This window comes from Oryctolagus cuniculus, chromosome 1 (genome assembly GCF_051225735.1).
Source record: "Oryctolagus cuniculus isolate XC-2025 breed Fujian yellow rabbit chromosome 1, ASM5122573v1, whole genome shotgun sequence".
NCBI classification, from domain to species: domain Eukaryota; kingdom Metazoa; phylum Chordata; class Mammalia; order Lagomorpha; family Leporidae; genus Oryctolagus; species Oryctolagus cuniculus.
Window position 1 is genome coordinate 81482367 of NC_142867.1, and position 27860 is coordinate 81510226.

Here is a 27860-nt window from a genome sequence, read left to right on the forward strand (position 1 = left end):
TGTATATTAAGATAATCGAAAATGAATCTTGACGTGAATGGAAGGGGAGAGGGAGTGGGAAAGGTGAGGGTTGTGGGTGGGAGGGACGGTATTGGGGGGAAGCCATTGTAATCCATAAGTCGTACTTTGGAAATTTATATGCATTAAATAAAAGTTAAAAAAAAAATAAAAAAATACAAAGAATCATCATCCAACCTGACATTTCACAGGGGACCAAGGCAAAAAAAGGGATTCAGAGGAGAAGTAAACTGGGTTGGAACATTACAATGTATGAGGGAACCTTTGTCAACATCATAGAAACCCACTGTCCCATGGTCACAATCCAGAAACACCCCAACCATACTCAGGGGCCTCTTCACATAGTGAGTTAAGGGTGGAACACTGGTGGAGAGGACGTAATGGTTGTTACTCTTCAGGGAGGCCAGGAGAAATGCTTCTTCAAAATGAATAATGTCACTGGTATCAGTTGTGCTGGAATCATTACAGACTCCCAAAATCCAGCTGGAAGAGGATGACATATCCACCTCCCAGTGATATTTGCCAGAGGTGAAGGTCTGAGCACCCCACACAGCAAAGCTCTCTGCTCTCTGGGAATGGGTGGGAATACTACTTTTTTTTTTTTTTTTGCCAATTATTGAATTTCTGAGATCCTCAGAGAGCCTTACATAGCAGCGGACCACTTCCTTCCTCAGACCATTATCTGCTGCAGAAAGAGAACAATCTGATAAATGAATGTTGTTTCCATGTCCTGAAAACAAAGGTTTGCTGCCCGTGGAATCAATTCACTTAACTTTGCAAGGAAATCTAACAGAAGAAAGGAAGCATAATGAATTGAGATTCCCTCAACTGAGAAATCAGAGGGTTCAAGTGGCTTTACGGCAAAAAAAAAAAAAAAAAAAAAAAAAAAATCAAATAAGAGAAAAATAAGAAAAAGAACTTGGACATATCACATAGTGTGAAGTAGGGTTTTCGTTCATGCGGAGTGTTAATTGTTTCAATAGCTTTGAATATGTATGTTTACATTTCTTTGAAAAAAGAGACACAGAGACAGAGAAATCTTCCATCTCTGGTTCACTCTCCAAATACCCATAACCAGGGCTGGAACAGGCCTGAGCCAGGAGCCAAGATCCAAACATGGTCTCCCACATGGGTAGCATGGATCCATATATTAGGGACAACATCTGCTGCCCCTCAAGGTGTGTATTAGCAGGAAGCTGGATGGAAGCTGGGGTGGGACTGAATCCCAGGCACTTTGCTATGGGGTACAGGTGCCCAAGATACTTACTGCTGTGCCAAATGCCTACCACTAGTTAGCATGTATTGAGACAAACCTACAACTCTACTTTTTTGGCTAGAAAAGTATTTTTGAGTTTTTTCTTCAATTCCATTAGTAAATAACACTACTTTGAAATGTGATACTTACTAATTGGGAAATAAGCTATACATCTGAATATTTCCATCATAAAACACATGCCCCAATAAGTAGTTTCTTTAAAGAATGTTCTGACTTCAGCTTATCTGTTCAGAACGTGGATTTAGTCTAATCTGTGTTTCAACCTTCTGTTCTCTGAACTCTTGTCTAGTGCAGTCCTAACACCATTGCACTGTTTTCACAGATTTCTCATCATTTGATTGTTTTCATAATCATGAGATAGTATTGGAATGGTTCTGCTTTTGACAGTTTCTCGTATTTTGGGTTGGTCAAGTCTTTCTGAGTTTATCAATAATAATAGCTATTTTAGCAGTGCAGGATAAATACACTTGGCATATAGAACAAATTAAAGACCACCAGTGCCATATTTAAACTTTAAGAAATGCAGTGAAAAGGGACCTGTATTGTAGCATAGTGGTTAAGGCTGATACCTATGACACGAGCATCCCATATGAGAGCCAGTTCATGTCCCAGCTGTTCCACTTCTGATCCAGCTCCCTAATAATGGCCTGGGAAAAGCAGCAGCAGATGACCCAAATGTCAACAGGGATGACCTGTTTCCTCTAAACCATGGTATCCTCACTAGGTGTCTTGGCTGGCACAGGATTTGTGATCACTGAGTTATCATTTGAAAACACCACTGCTTCTGGGAGGAAATCACAAATCCTTCATGGTAAATGGAATTTGCCAAAGCAGTATGGTAATTGTAAAACTTTATAGTAATTGAAGAACATCTTTTTCATTCTTACCTTGAATGAATGAGTCTTTTTAATTTCCTCTGTCACATTGTTTTTCAATTCCTGGATCAGTTCCCATAAAGTATTCATTTCCTTTAAAAGTTTTTCCTGCAGAATGATTATAAGATTTAGCAACATGGAATATGTTCTTATATATGTCACCCCCTTACTTATTGGAAACGGCAGTGGTTGAGGGAATAGTATTGAGAACACTAATGTTTTTCCTTCTGTTTTCTTTTTCTGATAATAGTAATATTGAATAAAGTAGAGTGGTCATATTTTCACAAATTAATCTAATTTTAGTCTTAGATTTGGGATATTAAAGGTGGTAGAAAATTACAATAAGGCCATCATTGTAGTGTGGAAAGCTCATTGGCCACCAGCTAGACCAGTATCCCATTTGGGTACCAATTCATGTCCTGGCTCGTCCACTTCTGCTCCATTTCCCTTCTGATGGCCTGTGAAGCAATGGAAGATGACCCAAGTGCTTGAACATCTGACACCCACATGAAAGACCCAAAAGAGGATCCTGACTCCCAGCTTCAGCCTGGACCACCCTGGTCACGAGGCTATTTGGGGTAAAAACCTTAAAATTGGATGGCAAATTTCTCTCTCTCTCTCTCTCTCTCTCTCTCTCTTTCTCTCTCTCTCTGTGTGTGTGTGTGTGTGTGTAAATTTGCCCTTGAAATAAGTAAATAAATCTTAAAAATGAAAGAGGAAATTTACATTAGAATTTTTTTTATTTTTTTTAACTTTTATTTAATGAATATAAATTTCCAAAGTACGATTTCTCTGAAGGGAGGAGAGAACCTCCACTTTGACTATGACCTTGTCTAAACAAGATAAGAATCGGAGAACTCAGAGGGCTTCCATAGCCTTGGAAACTCATGACTAGAGCATAGGGAGATTACTGATGCCATAGACAGGCGTGTCAATTGGTAAAGTCAACAACAGGAGTCACTGTGCACTTACTCCTCATGTAGGATCTCTGTCCTTAATGTGCTCTGCATTGAGATTTAATGCTATAACGAGTACTCAAACAATATATTTCACTTTGTGTTTCTATGGGGGTGCAAACTGTTGAAATCTTTACTTAATGCATACTAAACTGATCCTCTGTAAAAAAAAAAAAAAAGAAATTATCAACTCCCAACTTGACTCTCACTGGGATTAAACATGACAATAGGTCTGATCTGATTTCATCATCACTTAAAAAAAATCATCTATTATTTTTCACTTTATGTTTCTGTGTGGGAGCAAACTGTTGAAATCCTTACTTAATGTATACTAAGCTGATCTTCTGTATATTAAGATAATCGAAAATGAATCTTGATGTGAATGGAAGGGGAGAGGGAGTGGGAAAGGTGAGGGTTGTGGGTGGGAGGGACGGTATTGGGGGGAAGCCATTGTAATCCATAAATCGTACTTTGGAAATTTATATTCATTAAATAAAAGTTAAAAAAAATAAAAAAAATTCTATTGTAAATTTCCTCTTTCATTTTTAAGATTTATTTACTTATTTCAAGGGCAAATTTACACACACACACACACACACAGAGAGAGAGAGAAAGAGAGAGAGAGAGAGAGAGAGAGAGAGAGAAATTTGCCATCCAATTTTAAGGTTTTTACCCCAAATAGCCTCGTGACCAGGGTGGGCCAGGCTGAAGCTGGGAGTCAGGATCCTCTTTTGGGTCTTTCATGTGGGTGTCAGATGTTCAAGCACTTGGGTCATCTTCCATTGCTTCACAGGCCATCAGAAGGGAAATGGAGCAGAAGTGGACGAGCCAGGACATGAATTGGTACCCAAATGGGATACTGGTCTAGCTGGTGGCCAATGAGCTTTCCACACTACAATGATGGCCTTATTGTAATTTTCTACCACCTTTAATATCCCAAATCTAAGACTAAAATTAGATTAATTTGTGAAAATATGACCACTCTACTTTATTCAATATTACTATTATCAGAAAAAGAAAACAGAAGGAAAAACATTAGTGTTCTCAATACTATTCCCTCAACCACTGCCGTTTCCAATAAGTAAGGGGGTGACATATATAAGAACATATTCCATGTTGCTAAATCTTATAATCATTCTGCAGGAAAAACTTTTAAAGGAAATGAATACTTTATGGGAACTGATCCAGGAATTGAAAAACAATGTGACAGAGGAAATTAAAAAGACTCATTCATTCAAGGTAAGAATGAAAAAGATGTTCTTCAATTACTATAAAGTTTTACAATTACCATACTGCTTTGGCAAATTCCATTTACCATGAAGGATTTGTGATTTCCTCCCAGAAGCAGTGGTGTTTTCAAATGATAACTCAGTGATCACAAATCCTGTGCCAGCCAAGACACCTAGTGAGGATACCATGGTTTAGAGGAAACAGGTCATCCCTGTTGACATTTGGGTCATCTGCTGCTGCTTTTCCCAGGCCATTATTAGGGAGCTGGATCAGAAGTGGAACAGCTGGGACATGAACTGGCTCTCATATGGGATGCTCGTGTCATAGGTATCAGCCTTAACCACTATGCTACAATACAGGTCCCTTTTCACTGCATTTCTTAAAGTTTAAATATGGCACTGGTGGTCTTTAATTTGTTCTATATGCCAAGTGTATTTATCCTGCACTGCTAAAATAGCTATTATTATTGATAAACTCAGAAAGACTTGACCAACCCAAAATACGAGAAACTGTCAAAAGCAGAACCATTCCAATACTATCTCATGATTATGAAAACAATCAAATGATGAGAAATCTGTGAAAACAGTGCAATGGTGTTAGGACTGCACTAGACAAGAGTTCAGAGAACAGAAGGTTGAAACACAGATTAGACTAAATCCACGTTCTGAACAGATAAGCTGAAGTCAGAACATTCTTTAAAGAAACTACTTATTGGGGCATGTGTTTTATGATGGAAATATTCAGATGTATAGCTTATTTCCCAATTAGTAAGTATCACATTTCAAAGTAGTGTTATTTACTAATGGAATTAAAGAAAAAACTCAAAAATACTTTTCTAGCCAAAAAAGTAGAGTTGTAGGTTTGTCTCAATACATGCTAACTAGTGGTAGGCATTTGGCACAGCAGTAAGTATCTTGGGCACCTGTACCCCATAGCAAAGTGCCTGGGATTCAGTCCCACCCCAGCTTCCATCCAGCTTCCTGCTAATACACACCTTGAGGGGCAGCAGATGTTGTCCCTAATATATGGATCCATGCTACCCATGTGGGAGACCATGTTTGGATCTTGGCTCCTGGCTCAGGCCTGTTCCAGCCCTGGTTATGGGTATTTGGAGAGTGAACCAGAGATGGAAGATTTCTCTGTCTCTGTGTCTCTTTTTTCAAAGAAATGTAAACATACATATTCAAAGCTATTGAAACAATTAACACTCCGCATGAACGAAAACCCTACTTCACACTATGTGATATGTCCAAGTTCTTTTTCTTATTTTTCTCTTATTTGATTTTTTTTTTTTTTTTTTTTTTTGCCGTAAAGCCACTTGAACCCTCTGATTTCTCAGTTGAGGGAATCTCAATTCATTATGCTTCCTTTCTTCTGTTAGATTTCCTTGCAAAGTTAAGTGAATTGATTCCACAGGCAGCAAACCTTTGTTTTCAGGACATGGAAACAACATTCATTTATCAGATTGTTCTCTTTCTGCAGCAGATAATGGTCTGAGGAAGGAAGTGGTCCGCTGCTATGTAAGGCTCTCTGAGGATCTCAGAAATTCAATAATTGGCAAAAAAAAAAAAAAGTAGTATTCCCACCCATTCCCAGAGAGCAGAGAGCTTTGCTGTGTGGGGTGCTCAGACCTTCACCTCTGGCAAATATCACTGGGAGGTGGATATGTCATCCTCTTCCAGCTGGATTTTGGGAGTCTGTAATGATTCCAGCACAACTGATACCAGTGACATTATTCATTTTGAAGAAGCATTTCTCCTGGCCTCCCTGAAGAGTAACAACCATTACGTCCTCTCCACCAGTGTTCCACCCTTAACTCACTATGTGAAGAGGCCCCTGAGTATGGTTGGGGTGTTTCTGGATTGTGACCATGGGACAGTGGGTTTCTATGATGTTGACAAAGGTTCCCTCATACATTGTAATGTTCCAACCCAGTTTACTTCTCCTCTGAATCCCTTTTTTTGCCTTGGTCCCCTGTGAAATGTCAGGTTGGATGATGATTCTTTGTATTTTTTTATTTTTTTATTTTTTTTTTAACTTTTATTTAATGCATATAAATTTCCAAAGTACGACTTATGGATTACAATGGCTTCCCCCCAATACCGTCCCTCCCACCCACAACCCTCACCTTTCCCACTCCCTCTCCCCTTCCATTCACGTCAAGATTCATTTTCGATTATCTTAATATACAGAAGATCAGCTTAGTATACATTAAGTATGGATTTCAACAGTTTGCTCCCACACAGAAACATACAGTGAAAAATAATAGATGATTTTTTTTAAATGATGATGGAATCAGATCAGACCTATTGTCATGTTTAATCCCAGTGAGAGTCAAGTTGGGAATTGATAATTTCTTTTTTTTTTTTTTTTACAGAGGATCAGTTTAGTATGCATTAAGTAAGGATTTCAACAGTTTGCACCCCCATCGAAACACAAAGTGAAATATATTGTTTGAGTACTCGTTATAGCATTAAATCTCAATGTACAGCACATTAAGGATAGAGATCCTACATGAGGAGTAAGTGCACAGTGACTCCTGTTGTTGACTTTACCAATTGACACTCCTGTCTATGGCATCAGTAATCTCCCTATGCTCCAGTCATGAGTTTCCAAGGCTATGGAAGCCCTCTGAGTTCTCCGACTCTTATCTTGTTTAGACAAGGTCATAGTCAAAGTGGAGGTTCTCTCCTCCCTTCAGAGAAAGGTACCTCCTTCTTTGATGACCTGTTCTTTCCACTGGGATCTCACTCGCAGAGATCTTTTGCCAGAGTGTCTTGGCTTTCCATGCCTGAAATACTCTCATGAGCTTTTCAGCCAGCTCCGAATGCCTTTAGGGCTGATTCTGAGGCCAGAGTGCTATTTAGGACATCTGCCATTCTATGAGTCTGCTGAGTATCTCACTTCCCATGTTGGATCACTCTCCCCTTTATTTACTCCATCAGTTAGCGTTAGCAGGTACTAGACTTGTCTATGTGCTCCCTTTGACTCCCAGTCCCTTCACCATGACCAACTGTGAACTGAAACTGATCACCTGGAACAGTGAGATGGCATTGGTACATGCCACCTCGATGGGATTGAATTGGAATCCCCTGGTATGCTTCCAACTCCACCACTTGGGGCAAGTCAGCCTGAGCATGTCCCAAATTATACATCTCTTCCCTCTCCCATTCCCACCACCATGTTCAACAGGATCACATTTCAGTTAATTTTCAACACTTAAGAATAACTGTGCATCAATTACAGATCTAAACCAGTCATATTAAGTAGAACAGATAAAAAAAACTACTAAGAGGGATAATGTATTTAGTTGTTCATTAACAGTCAGGGCTATGCTGATCAAGTCACCGTTTCCCATAGTGTCCATTTCACTTCAGGAGGTTTCCTTTTTGGCGTTCAGTCAGTTGTCACTGATCAGGGAGAACATATGGTATTTGTCCCTTTGGGACTGGCTTATTTCACTCAGCATGATGTGTTACAGATTCCTCCATTTTGTTGCAAATGACTGGATTTCATTGTTTCTTACTGCGGTATAGTATTCTAAAGAGTACATATCCCATAATTTCTTTATCCAGTCTACCGTTGATGGGCATTTAGGTTGGTTCCAGGTCTTAGCTATTGTGAATTGAGCTGCAATAAACATTAGGGTGCAGACCGCTTTTTGTTTGCCAATTTAAATTCCTTTGGGTAAATTCCAAGGAGTGGGATGGCTGGGTCGAACGGTAGGGTTATCTTCAGGTTTCTGAGGAATCTCCAGACTGACTTCCATAGTGGCTTTACCAGTTTGCATTCCCACCAACAGTGGGTTAGTGTCCCTTTTTCCCCACATCCTCGCCAGCATCTGTTGGTAGATTTCTGCATGTGAGCCATTCTAACCGGGGTGAGGTGAAACCTCATTGTGGTTTTGATTTGCATTTCCCTGATTGCGAATGACCTTGAACATTTTTTCATGTGCCTGTTGGCCATTTGGATTTCCTCTTTTGAAAAATGTCTATTGAGGTCTTTGGCCCATCTCTTAAGTGGGTTGTTTGTTTTGTTGTTGTGGAGTTTCTTGATCTCTTTGTAGATTCTGGTTATTAACCCTTTATCTGTTGCAGAGTTAGCAAATATTTTTCCCATTCTGTCGGTTGTCTCTTCACTCTCCTGACTGTTTATTTTGCAGTACAGAAACTTCTCAATTTGATGCAATCCCAATAGTTGATTTTGGCTTTGACTGCCTCTGCCTCCCGGGTCTTTTCCAGAAATTCTTTGCCTGTGCCAATATCTTGAAGAGTTTCTCCAATGTTCTCTAATAACTTGATGGTGTCAGGTAGTAGATTTAAGTCTTTAATCCATGTTGAGTGGATTTTTGTGTAAGGTGAAAGGTAGGGGTCTTGCTTCATGATTCTGCACGTGGAAATCCAATTTTCCCAGCACCATTTATTGAATAGACTGTCCTTGCTCCAGGAATTGGTTTTAGATCCTTGATCAAATATAAGTTGGCTGTAGATGTTTGGATTGATTTCTGGTGTTTCAATTCTGTTCCATTGGTCTATCCATCTGTTTCTGTACCAGTACCATGCTGTTTTGATTACAACTGCCCTGTAGTATGTCCTGAAATCTGGTATTGTGATGCCTCCGGCTTTGTTGTTGTTGTACAAGATTGCTTTCGCTATTCGAGGTCTCTTGTGCCTCCATATGAATTTCACCACCATTTTTTCCAGATCTGAGAAGAAGGTCTTCGGTATCTTGATTGGTATTGCATTGAATGTATAAATTGCTTTTGGGAGAATGGACATTTTGATGATATTGATTCTTCCAATCCATGAGCATGGAAGATTTTTCCATTTCTTGGTATCCTCTTCTATTTCTTTCTTTAAGGTTTTGTAATTTTCATCGTAGAGATCTTTAACGTCCTTGGTTAAGTTTATTCCAAGGTATTTGATTGTTTTTGTGGCTATTGTGAATGGGATTGATCTTAGAAGTTCTTCCTCAGCCATGGCATTGCCTGTGTATACAAAGGCTGTTGATTTTTGTGCATTGATTTTATACCCTGTTACTTTGCCAAACTCTTCTATGAGTTCCAATAGTCTCTTAGTAGAGTTCTTTGGGTCACCTAAATAAAGAATCATGTCATCTGCAAAGAGGGATAGTTTGACTTCTTCCTTACCAATTTGTATCCCTTTAATTTCTTTTTCTTGCCTAATAGCTCTGGCTAGAACCTCCAGAACTATATTGAATAGCAGTGGTGAGAGTGGGCATCCTTGTCTGGTACCAGATCTCAGTGGAAATGCTTCCAACTTTTCCCCATTCAATAGGATATTGGCTGTGGGTTTTTCATAGATTGCTTTGATTGTATTGAGGAATGTTCCTTCCATACCCAGTTTGCTTAGAGTTTTCATCATGAACGGGTGTTGTATTTCATCAAATGCTTTCTCGGCGTCTATTGAGATAATCATATGGTTTTTCTTCTGCAGTCTGTTAATGTGGTGTATCACATTGATTGTCTTGCACACATTAAACCATCCCTGCATACCAGGGATAAATCCCACTTGGTCTGGGTGGATGATCTTTCTGATGTGTTGTTGCATTCTGTTGGCCAGAATTTTATTGAGGATTTTTGCATCTATGTTCATCAGGGATATTGGTCTGTAATTCTCTTTCAGTCCTGCATCTTTTTCTGGCTTAGGAATTAAGGTGATGCTGGCTTCATAGAAAGAATTTGGGAGGATTCCCTCTTCTTCGATTGTTCTGAATAGTTTGAGAAGAATTGGAGTTAGTTCTTCTTTAAATGTCTGGTAGAATTCAGCAGTGAATCCATCTGGTCCTGAGCTTTTCTTTGTTGGGAGGGCCTTTATTACTGTTTCAATTTCTGTCTCAGTTATGGGTCTGTTTAGGTTTTTGATGTCTTCCTGGTTCAATTTAGGTAGGTTACAGGTGTCCAGGAATCTATCCATTTCTGATAGGTTTCCCTGTTTGCTGGCATACAAGTCCTTGTAGTAATTTCTGATGATTCTTTTTATTTCTGTGGTGTCTGTTGTTACATTTCCTTTTTCATCTCTGATTTTATTGATTTGGGTCTTTTCTCTTCTTTTTTTAGTTAGTTGGGCCAATGGGGTGTCAATTTTGTTTATTTTTTCAAAAAACCAGCTCCTCGTTTGGCTGATTTTTTGTAATGTTTTTCTTGATTCAATCCTGTTGATTTCTTCTCTGATTTTAATGATTTCTCTTCTCCTACTAGATTTGGGTCTGGTTTGCTGCAGATTTTCTAGATCCTTGAGGTGAATTGAAAGCTCATCTATTTGGTGCCTTTCCAATTTCTTGATGTAGGCACCTATTGATATAAACTTTCCTCTTAACACTGCTTTTGCTGCGTCCCATAAGTTTTGGTATGTTGTGCTGTTATCCTCATTTACTTCCAGAAAGTTTTTGATTTCTCTTTTGATTTCTTCTATGACCCATTGTTCATTCAGGAGCATGTTGTTCAATCTCCATGTGTTTGCATATGCTCTAGGGATTCCTGAGTTGCTAATTTCCAACTTCATTCCTTTATGGTCTGAGAAGCTGCATGGTATGATTCTAATTCTTTTGAATTTGCTGAGACTTGCTTTATGGCCTAGTATGTGGTCAATCCTAGAGAAGGTTCCATGTACTGCTGAGAAGAATGTAAATGCTTTATGTGTAGGATTGAAAGTTCTGTAGATATCTGTTAGATCCATTTGGGCTATAGTGTTGTTTAAATCTACTGTATCCTTGTTGATCTTCTGTCCTGTTGATCTGTCTATTTCTGAGAGTGGAGTATTGAAGTCCCCCCGTACTATTGTATTGGGGTCTAAGTCTCCCTTTAAGTTAAGTCCGTTAACAAATCTTTTAGATAAACCGGTGCCCTGTAATTAGGTGCATATACATTGAAAATCGTTATATCTTCCTGCTGAATTGATCCCTTAATCATTATGTAGTGTCCCTCTTTGTCTCTCTTAACAGTTTTTGTGGTAAAGTTTATGTTGTCTGATATTAAGATTGCTACGCCCGCTCATTTTTCATTTCTGTTGGCATGGTATATCTTTTTCCAGCCTTTCACTTTCAGTCTGTATGGATCTTTGTTGGAAAGATGTGTTTCTTGTAAGCAGCAAATAGATGGGTTTTGTTCCTTAACCCAATCAGCCAATCGGTGTCTTTTAACTGGACAGTTCAGGCCATTCACGTTCAAGGTGACTAATGATAAGTGGTAACTTTGCCCTGCCATTTGCCAAAGATAAGTTCTAATATATGCTTTGAATTCCCTGTGATCTTTTGCTGTGAGGTTTCTTTCCTTGGTTTCCTTCCTTTACCTTCTTTCCTATTGATGACCGTGTTTCTGTGTTTCTGTGTGTAACACATCTTTAAGCATCTTTTGCAGGGCTGGACGATTGGCAACAAATTCTTTCAATTTCTGTTTGCTATGAAATGTCTTTATTTCACCTTCATTCACAAATGATAGCTTTGCAGGATATAATATTCTGGGCTGGCAGTTGTTCTCTCTTAGTACCTGGGCTATATCTCGCCATTCCCTCCTAGCTTGTAGAGTTTCTGATGAGAAGTCAGCTGTGAGTCTGATTGGAGATCCTCTGAGAGTAATCTGACGTTTCTCTCTTGCACATTTTAGGATCTTTTCTTTATGTTTCACTGTGGAGAGTTTAATTACAACGTGTCATGATGAGGATCTCTTTTGGTCGTGTTTGTTAGGGGTTCTGTGAGCTTCCTGTACTAGGATTTCTCTGTCCTGTTCCAAACCTGGGAAATTTTCTGCTAATATCTCACTAAAAAGGCCTTCTAATCCTTTCTCCCTCTCCATGCCTTCAGGAACTCCTAGAACCCGAATGTTGGGTTTTTTAATAGTATCCTGAAGATTCCCGACAATATGTTTTAGATTTCTAATTTCCTCTTCTTTTCTTTGGTCTGACTGTATCCTTTCCTGTTCTCTGTCTTCAAGTCCGATATTCTCTCTTCTGCTTCACCCATTCTGTTTGTAAGGCTCTCTATTGTGTTTTTCATTTGATCTATTGAATTTTTCACTTCAGTCACTATCACAGTTTCCTGTTGTACTAGTTGTTTCGTTTCATTTTGATTCCTCCTTAATATTTCATTTTCACGAGAGAGATTTTCTATCTTGTCCATTAAGGATTTCTGTAGTCCAAGAATTTGTTTTTGAGAACTTCTTAATGTTCTTATCAATTTTTTGAGATCTGCTTCTTGCATTTCTTCTATGTCATCATCTTCATAATCTTGAATTGGGGTGTCTTTTTCATTTGAGGGCGTCATGGTGACTTCCTTGTTTTTATTACCTCGGTTTTTGCATTTGTTATTTGGCATATTGGAGATATTTGGTTTCTTCACTGTGGTGCTTTTTCTTGTTATACTATGACTCTAGATTAAGTGGACTATCTGTTTTTGATGGAGCCTTAGGGCTTGAGATGGGTGTGGCCTGAGAGCTCTGTTTGGTGTGCCAAAGGTGACACTCCCAGGTTAGGCGTGGTAAACCTCTCTCTCTCTCTCTCTCTTTTTTTTTTGATTCAAAAGGGAAGTAATTCTGCACAGCTGAACAAAGTTGGAGGTAGTTAGCAGGCAAATGATATACCCACAGGAGCCAGAGATCGGAAGCTCTTTCCCAAGGACCACACAGGGAATCTGTTCGGCCCTCAGAGTGGGCTCAAACTCTCCTTCAGTCTCCCACTGGGTTGCCAAAGTTACGGAATTGTAGCGTCTCTGGAGAGTGCTCACGTGAATTCCGTGAGTTCTCTCCCACACCGTCTCTTTTTTCACAGTCTCAGTTCAGTAGCACCACAAATTTACTAGGTCCTAATCTCCTGTTAATTCGCCCCGCCCAGAGTCAGGTTTTTCTGCTAGGCTCAGGGCCGGTGCAGACCTGAGGTCGCTCTGCTTATGATGTATGTCCAAGATGGCGCCTGCTCTTTGTCTTGCTCGCCCTTGAGAGGTGAGCGGAGAGAGAGAAACCCGTGTCCGTACCAGTCACCTTTTTTTTCTCTCTCTCTCTCTCTTCCAGTTAGCCTGGTGAACTCCCCCCCCCCACCGGGGGTCGTTCCCTCTAGTCTCCTCTCTCCGCTTGCCTGCCGGTGTCTTGGGCTATTGAGGTTCGGCTCACCTCGTGTTCCAGCGCTGGTGTGTTGAGTCTGCTGCTGGTGTCCCGAACTGTGGGCTCCCACGCTGGTCCGCTGTGAATCACATGTTCCGGAAGAGTTTCTTCTGCTGTTTCCTCCCCTCCTCTTCCTTGAACCTGCAGTATCTCCACTTTTATTAAACTATCTCTCCCCGGACTATCAGTGTGCTCCCTTCCTATTCTGCCATCTTGACTCCCAACCTTTTTTTATTTTTTTGACAGGCAGATTTAGACAATGAGAGAGAGAGAGACAGAGAGAAAGGTCTTCATTTTCGTTGGTTCACCTCCCAAATGGCTGCTACGGCCGGCACGCTGTGCCGATCCGAAGCAAGGGGCCAGATGTCAGGTGCTTCCTCCTGATTTCCCATGGGGATTCAGGGCCCAAGCACTTGGGCCATCCTCCACTGCCTTCCCAGGCCACAGCAGAGAGCTGGCCTGGAAGAGGAGCAACTGGGACAGACTCCGGCACTCCAACCAGGACTAGAACCCAGGGTGCCTGCCCTGCAGGTGGAGGATTAGCTAAGTGAGCTGTGGTGCCAGCCCACAATAGAAATTTTGAATAAAGTCAGTAAACTCTACTTCCTTATATACTGTGTTTATATAACTTGGCTGTGAAGCAGTCACAGTTGCAGCACAGGCCCAAGTTTCTGCTGATGACCACTTGTACTGCACCTGCACCAGCTGCAAATGCAAGGACAGTGCTTCTAAGGTGACTCCCATTCAGGATAGCTCAACCCAATTGTGATTATGTTGCCACACTGAGCAAGAACATGGAAGGACAATTTCACATCTTGGGATTCACAGGGAAAAATCACTAATTCACAATCTCCATTCTCATACATTTCCACTCCATTTCCACAAATCCCCATCTTTCTCTCTAATTTAGGATCCCAGAGAATCCACATGGCTCTGGAGGCATTACTCACCCAGGACTCCTCAGCAGCACATTCCACCATGGTGTGGCCATGTGTCTCGGGTTCTGGGCATTCAGAGAGGCTGACAGTGCAGTCTCTTGTACACTTCATGGAGGAGCCCTGCTGCTTCTGTCTGTGCAACAGGGACCTGCTCTTGCAACCTGGTGACCTGGTTCAATTGGTCCTGTCTGGCAGTAGAAGCCAGCTTCTTGAGCACAACATTGGTTTTGAAGTTTGTCTTCTCTGACATCTCCTTACACATTGGGCAGCACATGGGGGTCTCGGCTTCCTCCCAGCTCAGAGAAAGACAGGATCTACAAAAGTTGTGTCCACAGTCTATCATAACTGGGTCTAGGAAGAAGTTCATGCCAATTGGGCATGTGAGTTCCCGCTGGAAGACTTGCAATCTGGATCCATGACTCTAGTAAGATCCTTTAAGAAACAAAAAGAAATAAAGTTGTTCTTCCCCAATGAGAGAAAGCAAAGATCTGTGTATAGATTCTCCCTGTACTTGCCCCCATAAAAAACTAGACAACATCAACATGAATAGAGATATGCTGGGTCTACAATCTGACAGAAATAAGAAAGTAATACATGTATTATGGTTGTTTAAAGCAAGTAACCTGGGTTGATACTTGGCGCAGAAGGTAAAATCCTGCAGGGCCCGCATCCCAGATGAGTGGCATTTTGGGTTCTGGCAGCTCTACTTCAAAACCAGCTCCCTGCTGATGTGCCTGGGAAGGGAGCAGAGGATGACCCATGTCCTTGGGCCATTGCACCCACCCACAAGGAGTCCCAGAAAAAGATCCTGGCTCCTGGCTTCTGATTGGGTAAGCTCTGGCCGTTGGGACATTTTGGAGAGTGAAGCAGAGAATCAAACCACTATCTCTCTCCTTGTCTCTACCTCTTTATAAAAATATTTCTTTCAAATAAATAAAAAAATCCCTCAAATAAATAATAAAAAAGTATGTAACAGGCCAGCCCCATGGCTCACTTGGCTAATCCTCCACCTGTGGCACCGGCACCCAGGGTTCTAACCCTGGCTGAGGCGCCATGTACTAGTCCCAGTTCCTCCTCTTCAAGTCAAGCTCTCTGCTGTGACCCGGGAGGGCAGTGGAGGATGGCCCAGGTGCTTGGGTCCCTGCACCTGCATGGGAGACAGGGAGGAAGCACCCAGATCCTGGCTTCAGATCGGCACAGCGCCAGCCGTACTGGCCACTGGGGGAATGAACCAACGGAAGGAAAACCTTTCTCTCTGTCTCTTTCTCACTGTCTATAACTCAACCTGTCAAACAAAAATAAAAAAATAAAATAAAATATGTAACAAACTTATTTGGAGAAATTTAAGATTGTGGTAAAAGATGAGATGATTCCAAGGTTTATTTGCATTAGCTCATTGGCTTAGAAGCAACACAAGATCAGTATTTCTTCCTGAATCTCTCTTCCTCCTCCTTTCTCTCTCTCTCTCTCTCTCTCTCTCTCTTTCTCTGCTATTCTCTGCTACTCATTCCTCCAGGACTCCTTGGCTTTAATGCTCACAAAGCCATGGGGTCCATACTGAAAGTCTATATTCCCTGCCTTTTAATTCATAGAGGTACTTTAATGAAGAAATCAACTAAGAGATTAGGCTAAATCTAATATTCTTTGATTTAATCAGTGTTAAGTTGAATGCTTGATTTCTAAAATACTAAGCAGGTGAGTTTCTTTTTCAACTGTAACCCAAGCCCTTTTCTTCAAGTAATAAAATGCAAAAATCATTTACAGTTTGAGAAAATATGATTTTCCCAGAGTCAGTTCATGTCATCAGAGGGATAGTCACATTCTGAAAATGTGAACAGTCAACTACAGCAATGGGCAGCAATTGCCCTATTGGTTTTTTTTAAATATTTCTTTATTTATTTGATGGTCAGAGTTACAGAGAGAGAGAAGGAAAGGCAGACAGAAAGAGAGAGGAGAGAGGAGAGAGAGGAGAGGGAGAGAGAGAGAGAAAGAGAGAGAGAGAGAGAGAGAGAGAGAGAGAGAGAGAGAGGTCTTCCATCCACTGGTTCACTCCCCAAATGGTTGCAACGCGTGGAGCTATGCTGATCGAAACCAGGAGCCAGGAGCTTCTTCTGGGTCTCCCATGTTAGTGCAGGGGCCCAAGGACTTGGATGATCTTCTACTGCTTTCCCTGACCACAGTGGAGAGCTTGATCAGAAGTGGAGCAGCCAGAACTAGATCCGGCCTCATTGTGGGATGTCGGCACTGCAGGCGGCAGCTTTACCTGCTATGCCACAGTGCTGGCCTCTGCCCAATTGTTCTTTAAATCAAACCCCAAAATGATAATGAATACTGGGGCTCCTTCCTATTCTAGAATATCCACAGATGCAGGTAATGGAGGCATGAATGATTCATACTTATTTTCCCAAAGTTACACATATCGTAACTTGGGAGCACTTTTCTGTTGGTTGGCTCTGTTTTGAACATTTTTTACAAGTAGTCTATGAATCAAAGTTTTTTAAGGCATAGTTAGTAGACTCTTGAATAAGGGTTTTCAAATTATTTCCAAACATTTAGGATTATTTTGATTTGTATAAAAGCTAATACTCATTTCTCAGTGACCACAGGAAATTGGTTCCACAAGACCTGGGCAGATCCCAAACTTCACAGATGCTCAATCTATTATATAAGTGGAATCCTGGGGAAGTTGCTGTGGCTTAGCGGGTAAAGCTGCCACCTGCAGTACCGGCAAGTGCATATAGGTGTCGTTTGAGTCCTGGCTGCTCCATCTGATACAGCTCCCTGCTATAGCCTGTGAAATAGAAGACAGCCCAAGTCCTCAGGCCCCAATACCCACATAGGACACCTGGAGGAAGCTCCTGGCTCCTGGCTTCAGATCAGCCCAGCACAGGCCATTGTAGCCACTTGGGAGTGAACCAGCAGATGGAAGAACTCTCTCACTCTCTGACTTGTGACTTGTGTAAAAATTGAAACAGAAATCCTTAACAACTAACTTACAATCTAGTGATGTGTAAAGACATGGAATAAAAAGTCAAATAATTAATCACACAAATCAATATATACGAATGTTCTAATCATGGATACTTTCATTACAGATATCATTTAAAATAAGTAGGAAAGCCAGGCCGGCACCGTGGCTCAATAGGCTAATCCTCCGCCTTGCAGCGCTGGCGCACCGGGTTCTAGTCCCAGTTGGGGTGCCAGATTCTGTCCTGGTTGCCCCTCTTTGCGCCGGCCACAGCAGCCATTGGAGGGTGAACCAATGGCAAAAGGACTCTGCCTGTCCAAAAAAAATAAGTAGGAAAGCCACATGAAAGCTTTGAGAAGTCATTTGTAAACTGATCCTTAAGTTTAAAGTATTTTTGTAAAAGAAATTGAACACGAAGGCCTGTCCTCTAAATTCTATGCTCACAGTGTGTGCTATGAGTGGTCTCACCTTGGGAAGTGCAGATGTGATTGGTCATTTCAGTTCTCCAATGCACAGCTGCTTCCAGATCAGGATCCTCTGTTCTGGTCTAAACTCCTCTGGGTGTGTCCCCTTTTAGAGGATTTCACCTAACCCACCCACCAAACCCACTCACTGAGAGCCTCTGTCTTCAGAAAAAATTGGATTTCCATGATGAGGTTACAGGGAAAGTGGGAAAGTGATTAATTGGATTAGCAAGGTACAGAAAACAGTACCCAGAGGCTAAGAGACAAGCAAAATGTAGACCGGGTTTGGGAGATGTACGTAAGTTGACCTGAGGCACATGGTTCCATGAGACATTTTCACTGAGGGCTGAGAGTGCCAGGCTTTTGCACAAGTTGACACTGGCAGTACATTAGAGGGTGGGAGGATGGCAGAAGGCTTTGTGGCTCTCCTCTGCCTTAGAGGAACCACCTCCTCCATGCTGCCACCCTCCTTGCAGGACTCTGGTCCTGTTGTAGTTTACATCACAAACCCACACCCATAGTTAGGGTCTTTCAGATGCTGCTCTCTGGGTTGTTCCAATTCTGTGAACATTTCCCAGTATTTTTTCCCCCAGAGTGGCCCCCAGACCTCTGCTCCATGGTCTCAGATGTTTTCTTAAATGGTTAATTTAGGGGCTGGCCTTCTGCATAGTGGATTAGGGCATGCTCACAATGCTGGCATTCCATGTGGGAGCTCTGGTTTGAGACCCAGCCGCTCTACTTCCAATCCAGCTGCCTACTTTCATTCCTGAGAAAGCCGTGGTAAATGGCCCAAGAATTGGACCCTCTGCCTCTCACTGAAAAAATGTTATAATTATCTCTTAGACACATGAACCTGGGCCTGAGAGCTATATAGGTCTGCTTATCATTGAGTTATACAGTGAAAATCCCTCTATTTTCAAGCTTTAAGGTAAAAAGGATGAATTCATTTCTTTGGATTCAGTACCCACCTGGTGATTGGAATTGGTCCTCTTCAACTTCCAGGAATGTACACTAGGTAAGGTAGGTGGTTCTGAGTTCCCTGGGCTCTGAAGGATCAGAAGGTCTCCACAGCCCAGTCAACACCAAGCCTCAGGACTGAATAAATTGTGACTGGGTGATTCCTTTATATGAAGATGAGCAATCCCCACCCTGATGTGGTTATTGAGGCAGTGAGGACTGGGGGAGTGGCACTGTTTTCCATCATTCTTTGGGAAACTCTTTCCAGGTGATTTAGTTAAAAGCAATTGGATCAATCTCAAATTACACAACAGTTCTCTTGATTGAAATGAATAATTATTTGAGAGTATATATTTGTTTGTTTTTTATTTGACAGGTAGAGTTATAGACAGTGAGAAAGAGACAGAGAGAAAAGTCTTCCTTCTGTTGGTTCACTCCCCTAATGGCCACTATGGCCAGCGCTGCGCCTATCTGAAGCCAGGAGCCGGGGACTTCCTCCCAGTCTCCCATGCAGGTGCAGGGTCCCAAGCACTTGGGCCATCCTCCGCTGCCCTCCTGGGCCACAGAAATGAGCTGGACTGGAAGAGGAGCAACCGGGACTAGTAGCCGGCACCCCAACCGGGACTAGAACCCGGGGTGCCAGCACTGCAGGTGGAGGATTAGCCAAGTGAGCCATGGTGCCGGCCTGAGAGTTGATATTTGTAAATATTTGAAATCCAGATATCCTCTTATTATATCCACTAAGAGGATATTGTATCAAAAAGCCTAAATTAATAGAAAGCTGAATTATATTTTTACATTCACATATCAATACAAGGAAGTTATGTATAGTATTAGATATATAAAAAAATCAATGAAAGAGCATCTGGAGATATAATACTGATGAAGCTTCTGGATCAGACTGACCCAGCCCAAACTGTCCAGCAATTTGAAGAGTGAAACAGCTAATGGAAGATTTGTTTCTTGCTGTCCCTCTCTCTCATTCACTCTCCCTTTCAAAGGAATGAAAATATATCACAGCAGACTCATAGAACAGCAGATGTCCTAAACAGCACTCTGGCCTGAGATTCAGCCCTTAAGGCATTCGGCTCTGCCTCAAGAGCCCATGAAAGTATTTTAGGCATGCATGCAAAGCCAAGACACTCTGGAAAAAAAAAAAACATCTAAATGAAAGACCTCTGCAAGTGAGATCCCAGTGGAAAGAACGGGTCATCAAAGATGGAGGTACTTTTCTCTGAAGGGAGGAGAGAACTTACACATTGACTATGACCTTGTCTAAATAAGATCAAAGTCGGTGAACTCAAAAGGCTTCCATAACCCTGGCAACTCATGACTAGAGCCTAGGGAGATTACTGACGCCATAAACAGAGTGTCAATTTGTTAAGTCAACAACAGGAGTCACTGTACTTACTCCTCATGTAGGATCTCTGTCCTTAATGTGTTGTACATTGTGATTTAATGCTATAACTAGTACTCAAACAGTAGTTCACACTTTATGTTCTGTGTGGGTGCAAACTGATGAAATCTTTATTTAATATATACTAAATCAATTTTCTGTATATAAAGATAATTGAAAATGAATCTTGATGTGAATGGAGGGAGCAGGAGTTGGGAGGGTTGCGGGTTGGAGGGAATTTATGGGGGTGAAAAAGCCATTGTAATCCACAAACTGTACTTCAGAAATTTATATTTACTAAAGAAAAGTTTAAAAAAAGAAAATATATTTTTTCAAAAAATGAAGACTTCAATACTTCCAGGCCAGCCCTCTGCTGTGGCCAGGGAGTGCAGTGGAGGATGGCCCAGGTGCTTGGGCCCTGCACCCCATGGGAGACCAGGAAAAGCACCTGGCTCCTGGCTCCTGCCATCGGATCAGCGCGGTGCGCCGGCCGCAGCGCGCCGACCGCGGCGGCCATTGGAGGGTGAACCAACGGCAAAAGGAAGACCTTTCTCTCTGTCTCTCTCTCTCACTGTCCACTCTGCCTGTCAAAAAAAAAAAATAAAAAAAAATAAAAAAAAAATAAAATAAAATAAAATAAAATATTTTCAAAAATAAAATTGGCTCACAAAATAACTTATCCACTTAATTTTAGTATATCAGTTTTTTTATTGTTTTTTTTTACTTTTATTTAATAAATATAATTTTCCAAAGTACAGCTTATGGATTACAATGGCTTCCCCCACCATAACTTTACTCCCACCCACAACCCTCCCCTTTCCCACTCCCTCTCCCCTTCCATTCACATCAAGATTCATTTTCAATACTCATTATATACAGAAGATCAGTTTAGCATAGATTAAGTAAAGATTTCAACAGTTTGCACCCCTATAGAAACATAAAGTGAAAAATACTGTTTGAGTACTAGTTATAGCATTAAATCACAATGTACAGCACATTAAGGATGGAGATCCTACATGAGGCGTAAGTTCACAGTGACTTCTATTGTTGACTTAACAAGTTGACACTCTTGTTTATGGCATCAGTAATCACCCTAGGTTCCTGTTATGAGCTGCCAAGGCTATGGAAGCCTTTTGAGTTCACCGAATCTGATCATATTTAGACAAGGTCATAGTCAAAGTGTAAGTTCTCTCCTCCCTTCAGAGAAAGGTACCTCCTTCTTCTCCTTCTTTGATGACCTGTTCTTTCCACTGAGATCTCACTCGTGGAGATCTTTCATTTAGGGTTTTGTTGTTTTGGTTTTTTTTTTTTTTTCCAAGAGTGTCTTGGCTTTCCATGCCTGAAATACTCTCATGGGCTTTTCAGCCGGATCCGCATGCCTTAAGGGCTGATTCTGAGGCCAGAGTGATGTTTAGGACATCTGCCATTCTATGGGTCTGCTGTGTATCTCGCTTATCATATTGGATCATTCTCTATCTTTTTTATTCTATCAGTATTTGCAGACACTAGTCTTGTTTATGTGATCCCTTTGGCTCTTAGTCCTATCATTATGATCAATTGTGAACAGAAATTTATACTGGGACTAGTGAGATGGCATTGGTACATGCCACCTTGATGGGATTGAATTGGAACCCCTGGTATGTTTCTAACTCTACCATTTGGGGCAAGTCAGCTTGAGCATGTCCCAAATTGCACATCTCTTACCTCTCTTTTTCCCACTCTTATATTTAACCGTGATCACTTTTCAGTTAAGTTTCATCACTTAAGAATACCTGTGTATTGATTACAGTATTCAACCAAAAGTATTAAGTAGAACAAACAAAAAAATATTAAGAGGGATACCATCTTAAGTTATTCATCAACAGTCAGCGCAAGAGCTGATCAAGTCACCATTTCTCATAGTGTTCATTTCACTTAAACAGGTTTCCTTTTTGGTGTTCAGTCAGTTGTCACCGATCAGGGAGAACATATGGTATTTGTCCCTTTGGGACTGGCTTAATTCACTCAGCATGATGTGTTCCAGATTCCTCCATCTTGTTGCAAATGACCGGGTTTCATTGTTTTTGACTGCTGTATAGTATTCTATAGAGTACATGTCCCATAATTTCTTTATCCAGTCTACTGTTGATGGGCATTTGGGTTGGTTCCAGGTCTTAGCTATTGTGAATTGAGCTGCAATAAACATTAAGGTGCAGACAGCTTTTTGTTTGCCAATTTAATTTCCTTTGGGTAAATTCCAAGGAGTGGGATGGCTGGGTCGAACAGTAGGGTTATCTTCAGGTTTCTGAGGAGTCTCCAGACTGACTTCCATAGTGGCTTAACCAGTTTGCATTCCCACCAACAGTGGGTTAGTGTCCCTTTTTCCCCACATCCTCTCCAGCATCTATTGTTGGTAGATTTCTGAATGTGAGCCATTCTAACCGGGGTGAGGTGAAACCTTGTTGTGGTTTTGATTTGCATTTCGCTGATTGCTAGTGATCTTGAACATTTTTTCATGTGTCTGTTGGCCCTTTGGATTTCCTCTTTTGAAAAATGTCTATTGAGGTCCTTGACCCATCTCTTAAGTGGGTTGTTTGTTTTGATGTTGTGGAGTTTCTTATTTCTTTGCAGATTCTGGTTATCAACCCTTTATCTGATGCAGAGTTAGCAAATATTTTTTCCCATTCTGTCGGTTGCCTCTTCCCTTTCCTGACTGTTTCTTTTGCAGTACAGAAACTTCTCAATTTGATGCAATTCCAAATGTTAATTTTGGGTTTGACTCCCTGTGCTTCTGGGGTCTTTTCCAAGAAGTCTTTGCCAGGACCTATATCTTGCAGGGTTCTTCCAATGCTCCCTAATAATCAGATGGTGTCACGTCATAGATTTAAGTCTTTAATCCATGTTGAGTGAATTTTTGTGTAAGGTGAAAGGTAGGGGTCTTGCACCATAATTCTGCACGTAGAAATCCAATTTTCCCAGCACCATTTATTGAATAGACTGTCCTTGCTCCAGGAATTGGTTTTAGATCCTTGATCAAATATAAGTTGGCTGTAGATGTTTGGATTGATTTCTGGTGTTTCAATTCTTTTCCATTGGTCTATCCATCTGTTTCTGTACCAGTACCATGCTGTTTTGATAACAACTGCCCTGTAGTATGTCCTGAAAACTGGTATTGTGATGCCTCCGGCTTTGTTGTTGTTGTACAAGATTGCTTTCGCTATTCGGGGTCTCCTGTGTCTCCATATGAATTTCAGCATCATTTTTCCAGATCTGAGAAGAAGAAGGTCTTCAGTATCTTGATTGGTATTGCATTGAATGTATAAATTGCTTTTGGGAGAATGGACATTTTGATGATGTTGATTCTTCCAATCCATGAGCATGGCAGATTTTTCCATTTCTTGGTATCCTCTTCTATTTCTTTCTTTAAGGTTTTGTAAGTTTCATTGTAGAGATCTTTAACATCCTTGGTTAGGTTTATTACAAGGTATTTGATTGTTTTTGTGGCTATTGTGAATGGGATTGATCCTAGAAGTTATTCCTCAGCCATGGTATTGCCTGTGTATACAAAGGCTGCTGATTTTTGTGCATTGATTTTATACCCTGCTACTTTGCCAAACTCTTCTATGAGTTCCAATAGTCTCTTAGTAGAGCTCTTTGAGTCACCTAAATAAAGAATCGTGTCATCTGCAAAGATGGATAGTTTGAGTTCTTCATTCCCAATTTGTATCCCTTTAATTTCTTTTTCTTGCCTAATAGCTCTGGCTAGAACCTCCAGAACTATATTGAATAGCAGTGGTGAGAGTGGGCATCCTTGTCTGGTACCAGATCTCAGTGGAAATGCTTCCAACTTTTCCCCATTCAATAGGATATTGGCTGTGGGTTTTTCATAGATTGCTTTGATTGTATTGAGGAATGTTCCTTCCATACCCAGTTTGCTTAGAGTTTTCATCATGAACGGGTGTTGTATTTCATCAAATGCTTTCTCGGCGTCTATTGAGATAATCATATGGTTTTTCTTCTGCAGTCTGTTAATGTGGTGTATCACATTGATTGTCTTGCACACATTAAACCATCCCTGCATACCAGGGATAAATCCCACTTGGTCTGGGTGGATGATCTTTCTGATGTGTTGTTACATTCTGTTGGCCAGAATTTTATTGAGGATTTTTGCATCTATGTTCATCAGGGATATTGGTCTGTAATTCTCTTTCAGTCCTGCATCTTTTTCCGGCTTAGGAATTAAGGTGATGCTGGCTTCATAGAAAGAATTTGGGAGGATTCCCTCTTCTTCGATTGTTCTGAATAGTTTGAGAAGAATTGGAGTTAGTTCTTCTTTAAATGTCTGGTAGAATTCAGCAGTGAATCCATCTGGTCCTGAGCTTTTCTTTGTTGGGAGGGCCTTTATTACTGTTTCAATTTCTGTCTCAGTTATGGGTCTGTTTAGGTTTTTGATGTCTTCCTGGTTCAATTTAGGTAGGTTACAGGTGTCCAGGAATCTATCCATTTCTGATAGGTTTCCCTGTTTGCTGGCATACAAGTCCTTGTAGTAATTTCTGATGATTCTTTTTATTTCTGTGGTGTCTGTTGTTACATTTCCTTTTTCATCTCTGATTTTATTGATTTGGGTCTTTTCTCTTCTTTTTTTAGTTAGTTGGGCCAATGGGGTGTCAATTTTGTTTATTTTTTCAAAAAACCAGCTCCTCGTTTGGCTGATTTTTTGTAATGTTTTTCTTGATTCAATCCTGTTGATTTCTTCTCTGATTTTAATTATTTCTCTTCTCCTACTAGATTTGGGTCTGGTTTGCTGCAGATTTTCTAGATCCTTGAGGTGAATTGAAAGCTCATCTATTTGGTGCCTTTCCAATTTCTTGATGTAGGCACCTATTGATATAAACTTTCCTCTTAACACTGCTTTTGCTGCGTCCCATAAGTTTTGGTATGTTGTGCTGTTATCCTCATTTACTTCCAGAAAGTTTTTGATTTCTCTTTTGATTTCTTCTATGACCCATTGTTCATTCAGGAGCATATTGTTCAATCTCCATGTGTTTGCATATGCTCTAGGGATTCCTGAGTTGCTAATTTCCAACTTCATTCCTTTATGGTCTGAGAAGCTGCATGGTATGATTCTAATTCTTTTGAATTTGCTGAGACTTGCTTTATGGCCTAGTATGTGGTCAATCCTAGAGAAGGTTCCATGTACTGCTGAGAAGAATGTAAATGCTTTATGTGTAGGATGAAAAGTTCTGTAGATATCTGTTAGATCCATTTGGGCTATAGTGTTGTTTAAATCTACTGTATCCTTGTTGATCTTCTGTCCTGTTGATCTGTCTATTTCTGAGAGTGGAGTATTGAAGTCCCCCAGTACTATTGTATTGGGGTCTAAGTCTCCCTTTAAGTTAAGTCCATTAACAAATCTTTTAGATAAACCGGTGCCCTGTAATTAGGTGCATATACATTGAAAATCGTTATATCTTCCTGCTGAATTGATCCCTTAATCATTATGTAGTGTCCCTCTTTGTCTCTCCTAACAGTTTTTGTGGTAAAGTTTATGTTGTCCAATATTAAGATGGCTACCCCTGCTCTTTTTTCATTTCTGTTGGCATGGTATATCTTTTTCCAGCCTTTCACTTTCAGTCTGTATGCATCTTTGTTGGAAAGATGTGTTTCTTGTAAGCAGCAAATAGATGGGTTTTATTCCTTTACCCAATCAGCCAATCGGTGTCCTCTAACTGGACAGTTCAGGCCATTAACGTTCAATGTGACTATTGATAAGTAGTAACTTTGCCCTGCCCATTTGCCAAAGATATTTTCTAATGTATGTTTTGAACTTCCTGTGATCTTTTGCTGTGAGGTTTCCTTCCTTTACCTTCTTTCATATTGATGACCGTGTTTCTGTGTTTCTGTGTGTAACACATCTTTAAGCATCTTTGGCAGGGCTGGACGAGTGGTGACAAATTCTTTCAATTTCTGTTTGCTGTGAAAGGTCTTTATTTCACCTTCATTCACAAATGATAGCTTTGCAGGATATAATATTCTGGGCTGGCAGTTTTTCTCTCTTAGTACCTGGGCTATATCTTGCCATTCCCTCCTAGCTTTTAGAGTTTCTGATGAGAAGTCTGCTGTGAGTCTGATTGGAGATCCTTTGAGAGTAATCTGACGTTTCTCTCTTGCACATTTTAGGATCTTTTCTTTATGTTTCACTGCGGTGAGTTTAATTACAGTGTGTTGTGGTGAGGATCTCTTTTGGTCACGTTTATTAGGGGTTCTATGAGCTTCCTGTACTTGGATGTCTCTGTCCTGTTCCAAACCTGGGAAATTTTCTGCAAGTATCTCACTAAAAAGGCCTTCTAATCCTTTCTTCCTCTCCATGCCTTCAGGAACTCCTAGAACCCAAATGTTGGGTTTTTTAATAGTATCCTGAAGATTCCCAACAGTTTTTTTTAAATTTCTAATTTCCTCTTCTTTTCTTTGGTTTGACTGTATATTTTCCTGTTCTCTGTCTTCTAAGTTTGATATTCTCTCTTCTGCTTCACCCATTCTGTTTGTAAGGCTCTCTAATGTGTTTGTCATTTGATCTATTGAATTCTTCATTTCATTATGATTTCTTGTCGCTATCACAGTTTCATGTTCTACTAGTTGTTTCATTTCATTTTGATTCCTCCTTAATATTTCATTTTCACGAGAGAGATTTTCTATCTTGTCCATTAAGGATTTCTGTAGTTCAAGAATTTGTTTTTGAGAACTTCTTAATGTTCTTATCAATTTTTGAGATCCGCTTCATGCATTTCTTTTATCTCATCATCTTCATAATCTTGAATTGGGGTGTCTTTTTCATTTGGGGGTGTCATAGTGTCTTCCTTGTTCTTGTTACCTTGGTTTCTGCGTTTGTTGTTTGGCATATTGGAGATTTCTTTGGTGTGGTGTTTTTTCTCATTATACTGTGACTCTAGATTAAGTGGACTGTCTGCTTTTGATGGATCCTTAGAGGCTGTGATGGGTGTGGCCAGAGAGCTCTGTAGTTGGGAAGTAATTCCACACAACTGAGTGGAATTGAGAGTAATTGATGTATGATATCTGGCCCCTGTGTGTATTTGTCTGCTTACCACTGGGACCACACAAAGAATTTATGCAGCCCTAGTGTGGTGTCAAATTTCTCCGCAGTCTCTTACCAGGTTGCCCAGATTACCAAGTTTCTGTATTCGGTGAGTTTTCTTGTTCCCCGCCCCCCCCCCCAGATTTTCACAGTCTCAGTTCCTTAGCTCCACACTTTCACCAGGTGTTAACCTCCCGTTATTTCTCCCCACCAGAGTCAGGTTTTTCTGCTTGGCTAATGAGGGGCGCTGCTTTACATACGCAAAATAGTGCGTGCCACTTTACATAGGTAAAATGGCGCCTGCTCTTTGTCTTGCTCGGCTTTGTAAGGTGAGTGGAGAGAGAGGCTAATGTCCGTGCTGGTTCCCCTTATTTATTCGATTTTTCCTCTCCTCCAGTCAGCCTGGTGAACCCTCCCCAGTGGGGCTTCAGGCCTCGTTCTTTGTAGGCTCTTTCTGCCTTTACTCGCCAATGTCTTGGGTTACCGAGGTTTTTCTCTCACCTCCCCTTCCATCACTGGCGCGTAGACTCTGCGGCTTGGCTCCCGTGGCTTGGCTTCCATGTGGTGGGTGACCTTGCTCTCCCCATAGGTCCTCCGT

General features: G+C 40.9%; 1 protein-coding gene across 1 annotated transcript; it reads right to left on the minus strand.

Annotated features, from left to right (window-relative positions):
* Positions 1 to 203: 203 nt before the first annotated feature.
* Positions 204 to 27823, minus strand: LOC138846068 (tripartite motif-containing protein 64-like). The gene is made up of 5 exons (XM_089305852.1): positions 27764 to 27823; positions 14493 to 14826; positions 5781 to 5893; positions 2182 to 2277; positions 204 to 587 (listed from the first exon to the last, which is right to left on the minus strand). The coding sequence occupies exons 1-5, from the start codon at positions 27821 to 27823 to the stop codon at positions 204 to 206; spliced, it is 987 nt and encodes a 328-aa protein (XP_089161978.1).
* Between the last annotated feature and the right edge of the window lie 37 nt (positions 27824 to 27860).

Bases quoted from the DNA above. Each gene is read 5' to 3' on its own strand.
- LOC138846068 (XM_089305852.1), bottom strand. From the start codon at position 27,823: ATGGAAGCCAAGCCACGGGAGCCAAGCCGCAGAGTCTACGCGCCAGTG. The intron at 2,278-5,780 runs GTTTGCTGCCTG...ATCATTCTGCAG, and splicing joins TCCATGTCCTGAAAACAAAG to GAAAAACTTTTAAAGGAAAT. The intron at 588-2,181 runs GTAAGAATGAAA...ACCCATTCCCAG, and splicing joins AAAAGACTCATTCATTCAAG to AGAGCAGAGAGCTTTGCTGT.